This window comes from Perognathus longimembris, chromosome 20 (genome assembly GCF_023159225.1).
Source record: "Perognathus longimembris pacificus isolate PPM17 chromosome 20, ASM2315922v1, whole genome shotgun sequence".
In the NCBI taxonomy this organism is placed as follows: Eukaryota; Metazoa; Chordata; class Mammalia; order Rodentia; family Heteromyidae; genus Perognathus; species Perognathus longimembris.
The window spans coordinates 34,644,229-34,661,953 of NC_063180.1; the positions used below are offsets into that span (position 1 = coordinate 34,644,229).

At 41.1% G+C, this 17,725-nt stretch overlaps 1 protein-coding gene across 2 annotated transcripts in view; it reads left to right on the forward strand.

Annotated features, from left to right (window-relative positions):
* The window catches only part of Mctp2 (multiple C2 and transmembrane domain containing 2), a 113,917-nt gene that overhangs the window by 18,406 nt on the left and 77,786 nt on the right, over window positions 1–17,725 (forward strand). The window contains exons 7-9 of one of the 2 annotated variants that reach the window (XM_048369137.1): window positions 2,539–2,574; window positions 13,512–13,676; window positions 16,097–16,227. In XM_048369137.1, the coding sequence (XP_048225094.1) occupies window positions 2,539–2,574; window positions 13,512–13,676; window positions 16,097–16,227 (332 nt within the window). Of the gene's footprint in view, window positions 1–2,538; window positions 2,575–13,511; window positions 13,677–16,096; window positions 16,228–17,725 lie in introns of those variants that run through there. The other variant, XM_048369138.1, reaches the window with a different exon arrangement.

The following is a 17,725-nucleotide window of genomic DNA, read 5'->3' on the forward strand; positions in this document are numbered from 1 at the left end:
GTTTTTGTAAAGCCACTCAACATTTTTTTTTCCAAGTTCAAAGTCTATGCGTAGTTCTTGCCTTATTTTGTTTTCTTCTCCTTATATCTCCCCACCCCAGCCCCATTCCGCCTTCTGTGTTGAAGAATTTGTTAGACAATGTGCTCACTCATGTGGTTTCTTACTCCTATTTTTTTTTTTTTAAATCTGTTTTGGGGTCTGGTGGAAGTCTGGTATACAACCTATTTATTTATAATTTTTTTTTAAGGAGAAAGTATACAAAACCCTGCCTCTTCTCATTGGCAGCTTCCTTTCTTTTTTCTCTTTATATATTGGTCAGAGCATCACCCAGGCATATTCACAAAATAATTTATTCTGAGCCATATGTAGCTTTTCTACTCCAATTGCATGTTATGAGCCCTTTGAGTGTCATAGATAGGAGAGCACATTTGTTCTTTTCATCAAGTTAAGTTCATATTTCAAGGTATTTTATGTTGGGGTTTTTAAGTGGAAATGACTTGCACTTGAGGCCAGTGGAGTCATTGATAGATAGGGTACCTTTTATAAATTTCTATTTGGAGTAAAGGTTCGGTGAAGGAATTTCAACACAGATTTTCAGTTTTGTTTCTACTTTTTTTTCCCCTTTCCATCAACCATGAAGTTAGTGATTGTTGCTACAGAACCAACTTGCTAAAAAAACAAAAAAAAATCTTCATACCTACAACTTGTCGCTGAGTGAGTTTACCCTCAGTGGTAGAGATTTAAAACAAGCAACATAGGTGAGAATTGAAGTCATCCATTCAGGTGCTAAAACATTTGCTAGAAGGCTGACCCTTACTTTATTTTCCTGAGCAAACAGAAGAGTGCAATGAAAAGATCTTTTCTTTCTTTTTTTCTTTTTGGTCAGACTTCCTGGCTTCGAATCCCCAGTTCCACCAAGCATTAATCAAATCTACAAAATTCCTTTAACCTCTCAGTTCATTTTTCTCAGGTGAGGAAGGAAGATAAGGAGAGTATTTGTTTCATAGTGCCATGGAGAAGATTGAGATTAAGAAGTACGGTGCTTCTAATGTTGTAGAGACATTCAGTGTGGTAGTGTGGAGGGAAGAATAAGCAAAGAGGCGAAGTCATTTTTCTATGAGTATTCGTTAATGATAATCCGTTTTGATTATTATCAAAAAAATCAAAGAGTTCTCTGTGAGTAGGATTTAAATAGCTTCATACTCCTGCAAGATGCTAATTAATTTTGGCATTTGGGTTGGGTGAAAATATGTGATACCACACTGAGAAGATACCAGCTGGAAGAACTGATTTTACTATCCTGGCGGTAGTTTCTAGAACTCTTTGTCACATGCTAAATGCTGATGCCCTCATTTCATAAGAGGAGAGGCGTTAATAGCAAAGAATATTCTCAAGTCATTTCTGGGCCAACGTTTACAGTTCTTGGTCAGAGGTAGATGAGTGAATTTCCCCTAAAGATTATTTTTGTTCTCTCATCTGCAGGGGAGGCATATTGACAAAATGACAGGTCCTTTACCTATAGGTATTGTTTTTTCCTTAAATCTAATAGTAAGTGTGATCTGCTCCATTAGGTTTATAACTGAGTTAGGATATTCCAAATTGATCTAAGTTTGAACAACCAGTCAACTGGCTGAGCAGCCTAAGTAGAGCCTTGAGATAGAGAATGGTAACCAGAGTAAGAAGATGGTTTTGCAGAGGGAACATTTTAATTGTAAATCATTTTTGTGCCTGTACTGGGATTTAAACTCAGGGTCTCCCTATTTCCCTTAACTTGTTTTGATCAGGGCTGGTACTCTACCATTTGAGTCACATCCCCACTCCAGCTTTTTGCCACTTCATTGGAGATAAGATTGTCATAGACATTTCCACACTGGCTGTCTTTGAACCATGAGCCTCAGATCTCAGCCTCCTGAGTAGCTAGGATTACAGGCTGCATCCAAGTTTTAATTTTAATTGTAGATGAAACTTAGCATGTCCAATGAAAGGTGAGAAGAGCAGGGAGCAAATATTTTTCTTCTCTCACTCAGTGCTGTACTATTTCCCTTAATTAGGAAATAATGACTCCAAATGTGTTTCCGTTGTTTGGGGTATTGAGCATTAGCTTATGAAAGTTAATGGAATTGTGTTTGCTGTTATCTAGGAATATGGAGACTTACACAGGAACTATTATGACAAATATTAGTTAGTCATAAATATTTTCACATTGGACATACCTGACTTTCCACTTTCTTTAAAAAAAAGAGAAAATAATAATGGTATCAAGGTCATTTCATGTATACTTTTAGGGGCTAAGCAGTAGCCATTTGCTATTGCCTGTCCAGACTAAATGCTAGAAGAAAATTAGGTAATACAAACATACACATGGGATTTTCCAGTGTTTCTGTTTTCTTGCTTAACTGTGCTTTGTTCAAAACATCAGCATTTGAGCACCAACTATAGAACGTACTTTGTAGCATATAACACAATATAACCACATGATTAACGATTTCTCTCTGTTCCTTTGTTGCCATCTTGATTATTCAACGGTGCCAAACTTAGCGTTGGTCGCATCGGAAGCGGTTAAGTGCCAGCAAGGTAAATACGTCTGTGTTTCCTTCTGATACTCTGGTAGAAACTTCACGTTTGTAGCAAATACAAATGTTGACATATTGGCCCTCACCCAGCCTTTACTTGTAATTTTATTCTTTGCCTCTTCACATATAAGAAGGTAACTATTTTCCCTTAAATTTTTACTTAATAAAGGGTCTGGCCAGATATTTGAATTCCTTGCTTGTTGGAATGATAACATTTTATATGTACCAGACATGTTAGAATTATATATGTCATTAAACTTGGATTATTAAGAATGTAACATGGTTAGATTTATTCCTTTAGGAGGTTGTTTACCTTTAGATATAAAAACTACTATCAGTCTTATTGGGGCAGTGTAAAGATTGAGAGGAAAGAATATGAGGTGTATTTCAGAAGTCTCTTAGTTATGTCTTCTGATAAAGAAGTGATTACTCTTTGTGGAAGAATTTCCCAAATTATTTCTCCATGGGATGATGGCAGTTTATACAATAGTTTGTAAAGATGTCGGTATTCTAAGAAGTGTATTCTGCAGGCAATAATTTATCAAGTTATTTAGTTTGTGAATTAGGAGACCAAGTGTGAAGATTATTAGAAAAGTAAAGAAAACCCTCAAAGTGTTTCTAACTTCACTTAGTTACTCTTGAAAGAGAAATAATTAGGGAAATAATTCTAATTAAATGGCTTACTTGTTCAGGTGCTTTATACAGGCCAGCTTTGGAATAATGATGGTGGTGGTGGTGGTGGTGGTGTGTGTGTGTGTGTGTGTGTGTGCGCGTGTGTGTGTGACATGAAGAAGTTGCACACATAATCAAGTTGTATTTATACGCATACACACGTGGTAACATGTAGGGCCCAGCTTTAACTTCTAACAGAATGATTCCTTCTTTGTAATTGAGATACCTTTAGATCAAAGTGTGTGTGTGTGTGTGTGTGTGTGTGTGTGTGTGTGTGTGTGTTTGAGAGAGAGCAAATGGGAGAGGGAGAAGGTGACCCAGACGCTTTTGCTACCCTGCCAGTTTGTTTCCTTCCCGAGACTGTGCCTCGTTTTTAGAAATGAACTCCAGAGAGCCGAAGTCCTGGTGTGTGAAACTCCCTCCAGCGCTGTCTTACCCTGGGCAGTCACTAGGGGGTGGAAGAGCCCCGTGTCTTGCCGTGGAAGGAAGCCTGGTGCTGGCTCGACCCTGCCCAGCCTGCAGCCACCCAGGGCAGTAAACCTTCCCAGAATGCTTTGGTGAAACCTGACAAAGCAGTATTTCGTCCTTTATTGATTCTGCTAGTGCACTAAAACATTGGTACTGTACATCAATAACCAGCTTTAGTTAGGGAGCTTTGGTGTGTGGAAGAACATAAAAGACTGGAGAGAAAAATTGTGAGCTTGGGGAATATTGGAGTCTAGGGAGGACCGGAGAGGTTATGGAAGAATGGCCAAAGGAGTGAGGAGGGATGGGGGAGAAAAATGTTGACGGCTTGGACAAAGATATCAAAAATATGGAAGGGAACAGAGGATCTAGAGAGCAATACGTGTGTGTGTGTGTGTGTGTGTGTGTGTGTGTGTTGAAACTGAGTTGTATTCCTCTCTCTCTCTATCCCAAGTCATGTTGATTTCTGAAATTTTGAGTTCTGTGTACTGGGGTTTACAAATATTATTACCACAAATGACTATATTTAATAAGCTGATCAATGATGAAAATTCATTGAAAGCTCCTCATGTTCTTCTTTGAGGCATGTAAGTTATACACTGGGGAAGACTTAAGAACTCCATTCAGAGTTGCTGCTTCTGAGAGCATGCACTTCTAAACAGAAGAGCAGGAGAATTGCTAATTTGTCTTATGGAAATAGACACAGAAACTATTAGAGACACGGTTGTGAACTCTGTGTATCCCAGTCAGCTTACTTGCTGACATTTGTATGCTAGAAGTTTCTTCTTTTATTTTAGGTTTTACACATTATAGTAAATAGTGGATAATGTCTGACCTGTATGAAAAACTTCATGTTCTAATACAGTATGTAACCTGTAAAATACCATTAATGTGCCCCTCTCAATATGTGGCTCATAATGCCTTCATTTAAGCATTTCTCTTCCTCTAACTTCTTAATTTTTGGATCAAATGTTCCTGCATGATATAGATGTGTGTGTGTGTGTGTGTGTGTGTGTGTGTGTGTGTGTGTAAACTTGTTCTATACCATTTCCTTTCTGTTTTGCATCAGATTTTGATACAGTAAATATATCCATACAGCCTTTATAAAATAGGTTTGCATTCCACACAAAAACCTTTTGCAATGAGCATATAAAGAAGTGTTAGAGATTTAATAGGACCAGGATTGCCATGCAATTTCTTTATGTATTTCTAGTGTCTAACCATTGGTGTGACTGCAGGGCTGCTTTCCGAGCCTCCCTTCTCTCTAGCTTGAGAATTGTAACAGTGGCCGGGATAAAAATCAACAGCCACCCCTTCTCCTATCAAGCAGTGCAACAGGAGAAGGCAAAGAGGAAATCACAGAAATGGAATTGAGAATTCACTGACTGGGCTCAGAAACTCAGCAAACACACCCACACCCACACCACACCACACCCACACACACACACACCTCTGCCTTCACTTGGGTCTGTAGCAGTGTTACATCTGAACACAATGGTTTTTGGTTTTAGATTGAGATTTCCATGACTTACAACGAATCTTCAGAGATAAGTACATAGTTTGACATAGCCCCCCCTTTTATTGGCCCACTGGTTTATATTTATATGTCAGCTCTCTAAGATAAGAGAGGGCCTTCACTGGTATATAACTTTATTATTTAGGGTGGAATTAATGAATGGTGCCAATTCTTTTAGCCTATTTGGCTTCCTATTCTCTTATTTCACTGTCTGTTACTTCAACGGCTGATGACTGCAGGCTACGTTTTCTACCTCCCTGACCAGTTGGCTTTGTGTTGGGAGAGGGGTGGGCCCAGGCTTGCTTGATAGGGAAGAACTTAAGTTGAAAGAGAAAGATGGACAAAGAATTGGAAGGGAAGCTCCATGTGTCTGTCAATCAATCAATCAATCAATCAATCAGTCTATCTATCTATCTATCTATCTATCTATCTCTGCTCTCTATTATCTATTATCTCTTAGCTATCATCTATCTACCTACCTACCTATCTGCTATCTATTATCTGTTTGCTATCTATCTTCTATTTACTTATATATCTATCACCTATCTGTCTATTATCTATCATCTATCTCCATTATCTATCTCTAATATCTGTTATCTATTATCTGTCCAATGTCTACATACCAATCAATCTATCTGATAACCTACTATATATTACCTACCTACTAATCAGTCTATCTGATAATCTACTGTCTATTATCTATCTATTATTGATCATGTATTTACCATCATCTATGGGCTACTATATATCTACTACCAGTCTATCATCTATTTACCTATATCTGTTATCTATGATCTATATTATCTATCATCAATCTCTATCATCTGTCTCCATCCATCTAACTTTAATGAGCCAGTGAGAATCAGGAGAGAGTTTTATCACTTTATTTGCATAGCTTTGGGTTGAAAAGAGCTACTTGAATTTACACAGATGCCTTACTGCCCACTCTCCAAACAGACACCTCTCTCCTTACACTGCTGTTTCTAATGAAACTCACACCATATTTGTGTGTGGGCTCGTGAGCCACTGTAAGGGAAACTCTTTGGTAAGAGGACCTAGGATCCGTGTGAGGAATTCAAGGGAGGATTTTGTGCCTGGGCAGTCTCCCTGTTTCTGCTTGTTGCTCATTTCAAATTCACACATTCTTAACTGAACTCCTATGCTCTCCCATAGTAACACTTTTTAGTATTATTAGAGAATTATATACTCAAATAACCACCTATATGATTAAACACATGAGTCTGTCTGCTCTTCCCATATCTACTATCTGTGATCTGATACAGCCAATCTAGTTTTCCTCTCTAGGCATCTCTTTATGTCTTACACCCTCTTATCTATCACCTCTCTTTCTCACCCTTCTCTCTATGTCCCTGTGCACGTAAGGATGTGTGCATATGCAGCATGTGCACATTGTGTGTGTGTGTGTGTGTGTGTATGTGTATGTGTGTGTATTTGATGATGGGAATTAAACTCAGGACCTCGTGCATGCTAACCATTCCCTCTGCCACTGAACCACGCCGGAGTCCCTGGCTGTCTACATTGTGCGTGTCTATGTCTCTACATGTTGCTGTGCACTTACTCCTGAACATCTGCTCTGTGATGGGCAGTCTAGGTCAGTGTTGGCCTAGGCAGAATGATCTTTTGGGTCTTGCCTTCTCTCTGAATGGAGGCTGTAATCCATCTCCTGTCTGGCCAGCAATCTATTTGAACCCTCCATGCTAGAAGGATGGGGACACGTTTTGCCTCAGCAGATCATCAGATCTCCACTCTGAGTGACATGAGACTCAGACTTGCTCAGAGTTCTCCCACCGAGAATAATTTGAACTGACAGCCTGGTAGGAGAGATGAGAACTAAAGAGACCTCTGTTGCATGGGAACCCTTATCCAGTCCTTGCAGGTTAATGGGGTAGACTTGAGGCTGGGAACAGGGGCTAGTTTCTGAGGAGACTGGTGACTATTAGCCTATGAGAAGGAAACGACACATGGAGCGGAGGCTGAAGAAGACCATGTTGTTCATGGCAAGAGACCCCAACAATCTATTCTAGGATTCCATAGACTGTTAAAAATATAACTTCTTGGCTCCCATCTTAGACTCATGCAGTCATAATCTCTGGGAATAAGACCTGGCAGTGCTCTTAACCGGCTCTCCGAGTGTTTCTGGAGGAGATTCTGCTTTGAGCGCCCCTGCCATAGACTAGGACAGAGAGATGGCCAGCTTGGGACAGGATTCTTTTGCCACATTGTAAGTCAAGCCAAGATGTAGGAAAAAATAGACCTGACATACAGGCCATCACACACGCACGCACGCACGCACGCACACACACCCACACTCAGACTCAGGAAATACTGGATGATGAAGGCTGTTTTGCACATGCCCCTCAACATTTAAGCTTCCAATAGCTTAAGGCAAAGAGGTAACCTTGTTCAGTTAAAAATCTTTTATTATTTATTTTTTAAGAATAGGTAATATGAGAATTATTTTCCTAACTCTGAGGGCTCTTTGGGTATTTATAGCCCTAATTTATTTATTTAAACTTTTTATTCTCTTAATTTAGTTTTTTTTAAATTTTATTTAATTATATTAAACTTGAGCGATATTCCTTTTTATGCTATTCCTTCTTAATTGAAAAAGGCATTCTGTATGATATTCCTCTTTTTTTTAATTGAAAAAAATATTCCATGTTGAACAGCTTTCATAGATAATGATCCTGTTTGTACAGATGATTCCTCTTTTTTTTCTTTCTTTTGGACCTGTGATAGAGTTTTCATTGACACACACACACACATCTTCCATCTGTATGTGAGACATCTGAAGTGGCTGACATGTGATCCTTATGCAAAGATGTTTGTGTCTTGGTTGCATTCCTGCTTGCAGGATTTTCTTCAGATGATATAAAAGAGCTGCCAAGGGGAATCTAGTCTGGAAGCTGGGGTCCCTGGTTATAGAAGCTGCTGGCGGCAGAGAGCAGGTTTACGTGTTGAAAGGACTTGAGAGGAATAGTTCCCTGAAACTTTCATCACTGGATGGGTATGTTCCCCTTAGCTTTGCAAGGCGGTGATCAGCATAGATGGAATCTGAAGACTCTACTGCTTTTCTTACAAAGTTGATGTGGTTCTTTTTGTTTCGTGGATTTATTCGTCGCAATAACTTCAAAGAAATGATGAATGAGTGTTAAAAAGAGGATGCACGAGGTTCTTAGACTTCTGTCACCCCGGTGATAGGAAGAGATTTGTGCACAAGTTGGTGACTCATGGATGTGCCAGGTCACTCGCGGCTTTCTCTCCCCTGTTTCCTTTCCCCTGTCCCCTCTCCCCTGTCCATTGTCCCCTGTCCCCTTCCTTCTCCTCCCCTCCGCTCTCCTCTCATCTCTCTTCCCCATTTGCTCCCCCTTTCTTCTTCATTTTGTGGTGTACCTGGAGCATCTTGGATGACTGCCCAGTCCCACTGATCTTCATCATCAGTTCTGGAGCATGACACAGCTCAATGTGACCTTGGTTTGGATTCGAATGCCTTGTCCTCCTTTTATGATCTTTCTTGACTCATCACCTCTCTGCCCTTCTTCCTGGGCTCAGAGAGAGAGAGAGAGAGAGAGAGAGAGAGAGAGAGAGAGAGAGAGAGAGAGAGAGAGAGAGAGAGAGAGAGAGAGAGAGAGAGAGAGAGAGACAAAGACACAGACAGACAGACAGAGACAGAGACAGAGACAGAGAGACAGAGAAAGAGAAAGAGGAGAGAGGGAGGAGAGAGGAGAGACCAGAACTGACCTCATTTCCTGGGTTTCTTTTGAAGCCACCTCAAGGACATTGGGTACTGGGACCTCACCACAGACTCCGTAGCATGTCCCCTCGGAGGAACTCCTTAAATAAAGCTGTAGTCCCCTCTCTGTGGTTCAGAATAGAAGTGAACTCATGGCTTTGAAGGTCTATTCCTGGATCAAAACCTTCTGTGGAGACTGAAGTGACCCTGTCTCCCCCCACATTTGAAGGAAGAGGACATGCTACCCTCTGCACTCCCAGTCACCCTTCCTTGTCATGTCCTAGAAATATAATACAGATTTCCAAGGCTCTTTCACGTCTGCAGTAACTAGTGTGGCTATCAGCGGAATATCATAGCTTGCTTCCACAGTTAATAACCACTGCACAAGCCTTATCCATGGAGATAGCTTTGTCCCTTCAAGAAGAATGGGTGCTGATCTGGTGGGGCTAGGAGCCCAGACAGATGAATGAATCAACATAGAAATAGTAAAAGGTTCTGATCCTTGGTGGGGGCGGGGGGGGGAGCTGGGAGAAGGGAGGGAAGAGGGATAATATGAAAACCCTGATGCGCTATATTTTCTCTGTTATGTCTGCGGAGGAATTAGGGTCAGGACCCAGACAACTTCGCTGCATCTGCTGGTGTTCTTTTCAGTTCAGGTGGGGCGGGCGTCCCCTTTGATGGGTCATTTCCTTCTTGCCTCTCCCATCCCAGGCTACATTAAGATGACAAATTTCACTTATGGGCTAGGGCACGGGCATGAAAACCTGAGCTATTCCAGCTAACTGAGTGAATGCGGATGAGTTGATTTATTGGGGGGTGGAAAGGAAGAATGTTTGAAGAACAAATAGGTTTTGTTAGCCTGGCTCGGCACATAGAATATCTGAACTTCGCCTCCCACCTCCGACTCCATCGCCCTATCACCCCGCTTCAGGGTGGAGCTGAAATGTTCAATTAATTAAGGAATTTCTTGAAAGCACACACATGGGGGTAGGTACATACCCAGACTCACACACCCACACAACACACAACACATATACCCAGAATATGTGGCTTGCAAATGAGCTTTCATTTCCTAATGAATAGTATTATCACTATTATACTACTACTTAGAAGTATTGCAAATACTACATTATTTAGGGCGAAATAAGTAGAAGACATGTCTCGTGTTTTCTTCTTTGTGTCTGTGAACATTCTAGTAGGGAATTCTCTTACCCTGCCTTTAAGAAAGAGAGGACAGAAAAAAAGAACCAAACCAACAACTTGACTAGCAAGAAAGCAAGTCCATCAGATCAAACATGACTGTGCTAAATACTAAAAGGTTCCAAGTCTGACGGAGATAGATAAAGGCTTTGATGGAAAGTGGATATTTCCCAGGGACATTACAAGCAATAATCCAGATGTTCGGGTGTAATGCAACGAGTGTCCACGGATCCATCAGCCATTCAAGCCAAGCGGCCCCCCGACGCCGGCCTCCGCCCTGCCCTCCCATGCTGTTCGGCCATATGGAACCCATCTCCAGGCCCCCCTTAATCACCAGCTTTGGATTCCATTTTCACAGAGCTCATGGAGCTTAAGCGGGACTGTTTTATGGACAAGTTAGATAGAAGCCTTTCCAAGATAAACATCCAATTTGAAATTAGGACATACCCAGCCGCAAAATTATTTTAGGCCAGTATTTCATGGAAGTGCTGCCATTTTTCTTAGGCAATTGCCAGACTGTAGGGTGCCCTTTGATCCTCTGTGGACATCCACTCCCTACCCACCCCACCTCCTTTTTTTTTTTTTTTTGTAAAAAGGGTTTTGAAATAGTTGCAGTGTTTAGGGAGGACTCTATCTTGTCGGAGCTTTGAAGCATGGCCGTGGGACAGGTCATGCTTTAGAATGTGGTTGGCAAGTCAAACTTTTAAGAAGAAAGAAAAAAAAAAAGGAATCACAGCAGGATATATGAATCAAAATCTCATTTTCGTGTGGAAGGAAGAACTTTGCAGACCTTGCCCTTAATAAGCTATAAAATATATGAAGTTTACGTCCTGCTTCTCCGTGCCGATCTTCAGAACGATATGTGCACATGCGGGGTGTGTATGCAGATGTTACGGTGGTGTCAACAAAGGCAAAACAGTTGCTTATTTATTCACTACTTACAAACCTTTATTATGGAGCATATTCTACCTGGAGACTAACTCCCTGTCGCCACCCATTTTGCAAATAAGTTTTAAGAAAGCATTATTCATCAGGGGTGGGGATTGTGAGGTCCTGGGTTCCATCCCAGCCCCTGAAGAAAGTGAACTAAGGTTAAAGTAGTTTTTAAAAAAGCATTATTCACATTTATGGTTGGAGGATTCCACCCCACCCCCACCCCCCTGCTTTTAAAATTGCTTCTTTGCCATTTGCATGCAGCAGTTCTGTCTTGGAACCTCTAAATGTATACTCTTCCCCTTGTTTCATTATGTTCCTTTCTTTGCATGTGAGTGTGGGTGTGGGTGTGTATATGTGTGTGTGTGTGTGTGTGAGAGAGAGTTATATCAGGAGAAAAGCAGTGTGGATAAAAGTTTGGGAGCATATCTTTCCATATATATAGTTCATTAAAGGCTTTCATGATGAATCATAGACAAATAAGGATATCACAAAATGATCAGCAAAAGGTCTGGTCCGGTTCTGTCACATCTCCTGTAGACAGTCGGGGAGTGACATAGGTAGAATGAGGTAAGCGGGTGTATAATTAATACAGGCCTGCAGTACCATGTGTTGTGATAAATTGTGACTCTCTGATGTCTGAGCAAATGGATGTGTAAATGATCTGGAAGATAGAGTGAGCAGATGACCGGAATGACTATATAGTGTTGGAAATTCATGGCTTTACCATGATGCTTGGCGCCATTGATGTTCTCCACTCCATTTATTTCTCCTTCCAATAATAAATAATAAAAAAAAGTCTGTCCTGTGCCATTTTACTTACTGGAGGATGGAAAAGAATCCTGCCAGGCAAATCAGCTCTTGGCTCAGGTAGAGATTCTTGCTCAACCCAAATAACCATAGAGAGACATCGCTGAATTCACTGTGGGGAGAGAGGATATGTCCAGAATATTAGTGGTGCTAGAGAAATCTATTAGGGGCTGGGAATATGGCCTAGTGGTAAAGTGCTTGCCCGTATACATGAAGTCCTGGGTTTGATTCCTCAGCACCACATATATAGAAAAAGCTGGAAGTGGCACTGTAGCTCAAGTGTCAGAGTGCTAGCCTTGAGGAGAAAGAAGCCAACAACAGTGCTCAGGCCCTGAGTTCAAGCCCCAGGACTGGCAAAAAAAACAAAACAGAAAGAAATCGATTAGTTGGTTTCTTTTGAGTGTGCTTGTGATATGATGATTATATAAAAGCAAATACTGGTTTTGCTTTTAAATCTTTTTGCTAACACAATGAAATGATGAGCTGAAGTTGGTGAAATGGGGAGTCTGGTGATAAGTACAGGGAGATTTATTCTAATCCTTTTAACCATTGTGTGTGTCTTAAAATATTACAGGGGCTGGAGGTGTGGCTCAGTGATAGTGCACCTGGATAGCAAGCCCAAGGCCTTGAGTTCAAACCCAAGTACTGCCCCCCCCAAAAAAAAGATAAAATATTGCATAATGGAAGTTAAAAATACAATTGGCCACCATCACCTTAATGTAACAGTAGGAGGGGGCTTGCCTACTTTTGCCTATTGTGTTTAAGTCACATATATATTTATATATGAGTATATGTAAGTATATATATATAAATTAAGTCATATATACTTATATATGAGTATACATGTAAGCATATGTATAAATATATAAACATGCACATATAAATATTTATGCAGATATATATGTTTAATTATAAACACTCATATCTATGCACATATTTGAGTGATCGTAGATTAATCACTCAGAAAAGTAAATAAGTGAATAGCTAACGGAATCTCTCCTGGGTCCCAGAAGTTCTGGTAAATGTTTAGACTTCCCCCTTCCTTCTCCCTCTCCATCCATTTTGTCCCATTTTCTGGTCCTGCAGAGCTCACTTTGGCGAGCAAGTTCATTAGAAGTGGAATGTGGCCTTGTGCATCTCGTTATAGCATCGAGGATTTTTTTCTAGTCCATGGATAAGGGGAAGCAAGGACAGATTCTCAGGTGGGGGATGAAGCCCTCGTTGTGATGGCTAAATGCCCCCAAAGGATTTTTGGGCCCTTGCACAGCAGTGCCTAGCTCTCCTCTCTCTACTTCCCACAATGCCTTTCCTCCCGCCCTATGATTAAAACAGCCCCAGGCCCGCTTTAAGAGATGACTCTGGGTGTCTGTTGAGTTGTTCAATGCCCAAAGCTTGAGAAGCAGGCCTCGTTACTGTGGCCCCAGGTTTGCAGAGCCAGCGAGGAATGAAAACATTTCACTAGTCAAGGGAGTAGTGGGGTTTTGGGTTGCACACGGAAAGCCGCCGGGAACATCCTTGTCCACCAGGATCACGGGGAGGAATGGACAGCGAGCTCACGTGTCATTTTTTTTTTTCTGTTTTACTTTAGTCCTCTTTCATTCGCAACCTGCGCCTCTCAGAGTCCTTGAGAAAGAATCAGCTCTGGAATGGCATCATAAGCATAACGTTGTTGGAAGGAAGGAATGTCTCAGGAGGCAATATGACTGAGCTGTTTGTTCAGTTAAAACTGGGAGATCAGAGGTACAAGAGCAAGGTAAGTTTCACCAAATCTCTAAGAAAGAAAACATTTTCAAGATTAAAATTAAAAAAAAAAGAAAACCCACCTAAAACACTACTTACCCCCATCTAAATTTTTTTTGTGAGAATGAAACTTTTATTAAGTATTTCCTAGCATCCCAGAAAGCAAAATAATTCTGTTCGATGCATTCAATTAATCTGGGGATTGCTTTGATTGCTTAGGCGAATTAATTTTAATAAACTCTCAGAGCCAGAGCAAGCTTATGAAATCATAGTGTTAAATGCATGATTTACTATTATTATTTTTTCATCTTGAAAACAAGTAAAGTTTAGTTTCATAGAATGGAGATAAAGGATTATTAAATATTTTTCAAAACTCTATGATAGAGAGGTAAAATAGCACACTACTTGATATTTAAATGGAAACATTTGAGATCATTGAAAACTTTTTCAAAAGTGCAAACCCTGCCCCTGTCTTTTGCTTGCTAATCTTAACACCAAAAAATAGATAACAAGTACAGTGGTTCTTTTGCTGTGATTTGTCAAAAAAAATGAAGTAAACTAAGGTATTAAGAATAACAGCCTTTTAAGATGTCCTTAAAAAGATAAGGCATCTGACGGTGCCAATTCAAATTCCATTTCTTTCTTTCTTTTTAAATCTTAATGATCAGATGCGATTTTCTTTCAAAACCCCAATCTTCAAGCCATGGAAATTCATTAGTTTTATGTAACTGTCAGGCAAAGACTATTTCCTACATTTTATGAATTAAAAGAGCCAGGATATTTGAAAGCTATGTTACTTGCCCAAACCCACAGAGATTTAGATTTTAAAACTTTTAAAAAAAAAGTTTACAGCTCAGGTTTTCCTGCATTATGGGACCAGTACGGAACAAAAGGGCCAGGCAGCTTTGGAAGTTAGTTAGGGAGGTGTTGCTGGTCCTGATGAATTTGCAGTACCCAGATCAAAAGTAACAAATGTTGTCCTCCAACATAGATGGGTAAAGAAAGGAAGGACACGTTGCAACATCGTTTATAAGAAATCTTAAAACTAAAAAAGAAACTGAAGTGCATATGAGCTATGCATGTAATTATTTTAAGCAGGTTCTTTTAGGCTGTACCTTACTGAGAGTACAAGCATCATGAACACACCTCCACTGAAATGCCTTCAGACAGCTAGTGTCAGGCTACGGATATATAGAAATTGTAGTCAGCAAAAACACCATTTGGCTGTTTGAACTGAGGTGGAAGGCAGATAAATCTGAAATCTAGTATCTTCGCTGTGGAGAATGGTGCTTTTAATTGGTAATTTGTGTATGTGTATGTGTGTATTTATACATACATATATATTTTTTCCTTTGCTGGTTTTTAAATCCTGTTATCTGGTAGTTAAACTCAATGTGAAAACTAGCTTAAGTGATTTCGCTTGGCTGCAGCGGAGGTCTGGATTGTTGAGATTTAACCCTGGATACTTAAAGCTCGTAGCAATATTTTAACTCTTGATTCACAAGCTGGATCTTTGTCAATAAAAGATAAATGAAAATATGGCCAGCCAGCCAGTGAAGCAAACACATACCGTGTCTGGGATTGCTCTTTGGGAAAACAGAAACCCTTATGGGATTTCCAAATTACTCCTGTTCATTTTTAAGTAGGGCTGCAGAGGAATTTCGAAGTCAGCCACTCCCCCCCCCCCTCCGACCCCGGCCCCTGCCACTCTAGTGTCTGGATTCCATTGCTTTGGATTTAAAAATAAGCAGCCGTGTACAAATTAAAACTTTCTCATTTAATGCATTTGACAGATGTTAATTAAGACCCCCAAACTGTTAAATTATATAATTCTGAAGTCAACACTCAGGGTATTTGCCAACAAGAATGTTATTTGAATTTGATTAAGCAATTAGTTTATCTTCTTTAAGAAAGAGCAGTTACAAACTGTCTTATCTATATATATTTATTTATGTGCCCATATATCTGTATAGATGTATGTATAGACAGATAGGGATCAAGATAGATATGTGTGTGTAAATATACACATGTGTAAATATACACATGTGTAAATATATACATGTGTGTGTCTAGATAGATGCAATGTGTATTATCATTCTTTGCAACTTGGTCAATAAATTACTGAGTCCCATTGGGAGTGGGGGCTCACACTGAAATCTCTAGCACTCAGGAGGCTGAGGCATGAGGATTGAAAGGTGGAGACCAGCCATGGCGAAAGCCTGCTTCAATACATAAACGACATCAATGAATGGCTGGGTGTACGAGTCTGCTAACTGAGGTGTCTCCTTCATTCCACAAAGGCAAATGTCACTAAGTGGGACGTCCCCTGCCCGGGGCCCTCCTGCCTGGTAGAATGATTTCTGTTGCTGTGTAGCTGCTGTGGCCACCCGTGGCGTCTGAAGAAAGTAAACGATGTGACTGCATGTTTTCTAGACACTGTGTAAGAATGCAAACCCGCAGTGGCAGGAACAGTTTGACTTTCACTACTTCTCTGACAGGATGGGCATTTTGGACATTGAAGTGTGGGGCAAAGACGGCAAAAAGCACGAGGAGCGGCTGGGCACGTGAGTTCCCTCCAGCTTCTTAGTTCGTGTCTGCGTTGGTGGTGGTGGTGGGGCGGGGGGCGGCTGCTGCTCACCCTGTGTTTTCAGGTGGTGAGGGCTGAGGGAACCGTGGCGTCGATTAGACTTGAGGCCGGGGCTAACAGCGTGAAAGTCGAATCAGAATCTCATGAGTAGACACAGTTCAGCCTTGAAACGCAATGTTTATAAACAGAAGAAAAGATAGTGGTCCTCTATTTCCATTTTCTACCTAGGAGGCCAGGAGGAGGAAAATGTTTCCTCTTACTTTAATGCGGTTGCACTAAAATAAATCCTTGCTAAACTTAACAGCGAAAGAAAAAAGCAAATCACTCATCACCTAAAACTCCTTTATCAGACAATGAGGTGCTACTGAGGCCCAAGGAAGAGAAAAGACGTTAGAGGGAGAAATCGCATGAGATCCAGTTAATAGACAGTTTGTGGGGGGTTTTCCCTCTCTCTCAAGTTCTTAGCTCAGTCTGTGGAACTCAGTATTTGTCTTTCTTGCTGTCATTGCTCCATCCTCTCTCAGTAGATCATTCTGAGATAGCTGGGTAAGGTTTGGAAGTACCAGTGGAACGTTCTATGTACCTTCTTGCAGCAGACTGCCTGATGGCAGGATAATTTCAGCAAATCTGACTCGCATGCATCAACACCAGTAACTTTCCCTGATGATATGCAGAAAACACATCCAATGCGTGCACACACCGCCTGCATCCATCCCACCACACATGTCTCCAAACTCCTAATCATCCCACGCTGTTCCTAGCCCTGGAACCCTGAGCACAAGGCTTTGCACCCCTCTCTCCTTGAGAGTCTGTTCTTCTCTGATAGGCAGCTATGGCTGCTTTGTTACCAACCTCTCAGGCTAGGTTGTGCACCCTGAGTTATGCCATACTTCTAGGCTCAAGGAGGAATTGCTTTGGGGGGGGGGTCAGTGTTTCATGGTCCTTGCCTGTCAGTGACTAGTCTGACCTTGCTTGCCATTGTTCACCTACATAGCAGATGTCTCAGCTGCTTCCCCGGACCTTGGGCTCTGTCACCATTGTGATGTATTGGTGCCCTGATGATGGTAACGGCAGGGAGACAAGGAGCCTGTGCTGGCCCAGGGAGTGGGAAGAAGTTATGGTCACGCAAAGTGCTCTGTGTCCCTAAGTGTGATCTGCGCAGTGGGACTCGATCCCACATTGGCGATTGGCCCATCGGTTATGTTAGTCTGTGCATCCATCCCTGTATCTGTCGCATGGCCAGCTGCTGTGCTGCATCCGTCACCAGACAGGAAGCACTTTCCTCAATGGAAAGTTGGGTTGCTTCACAGACACCGGGGAGAACGGAAGTTGCCCCATGACAATCTAGGGGTTGTTATTATTTTCTTTTTGAGAGCCATTTATTATTTTAGCTCTTTCCTGTTTGTAACTGAGAAGGGTACTTCATCTCTCGTCCTTCTTTCCTTCCTCTTTGTGCATTGTGAAAAACTTTGATT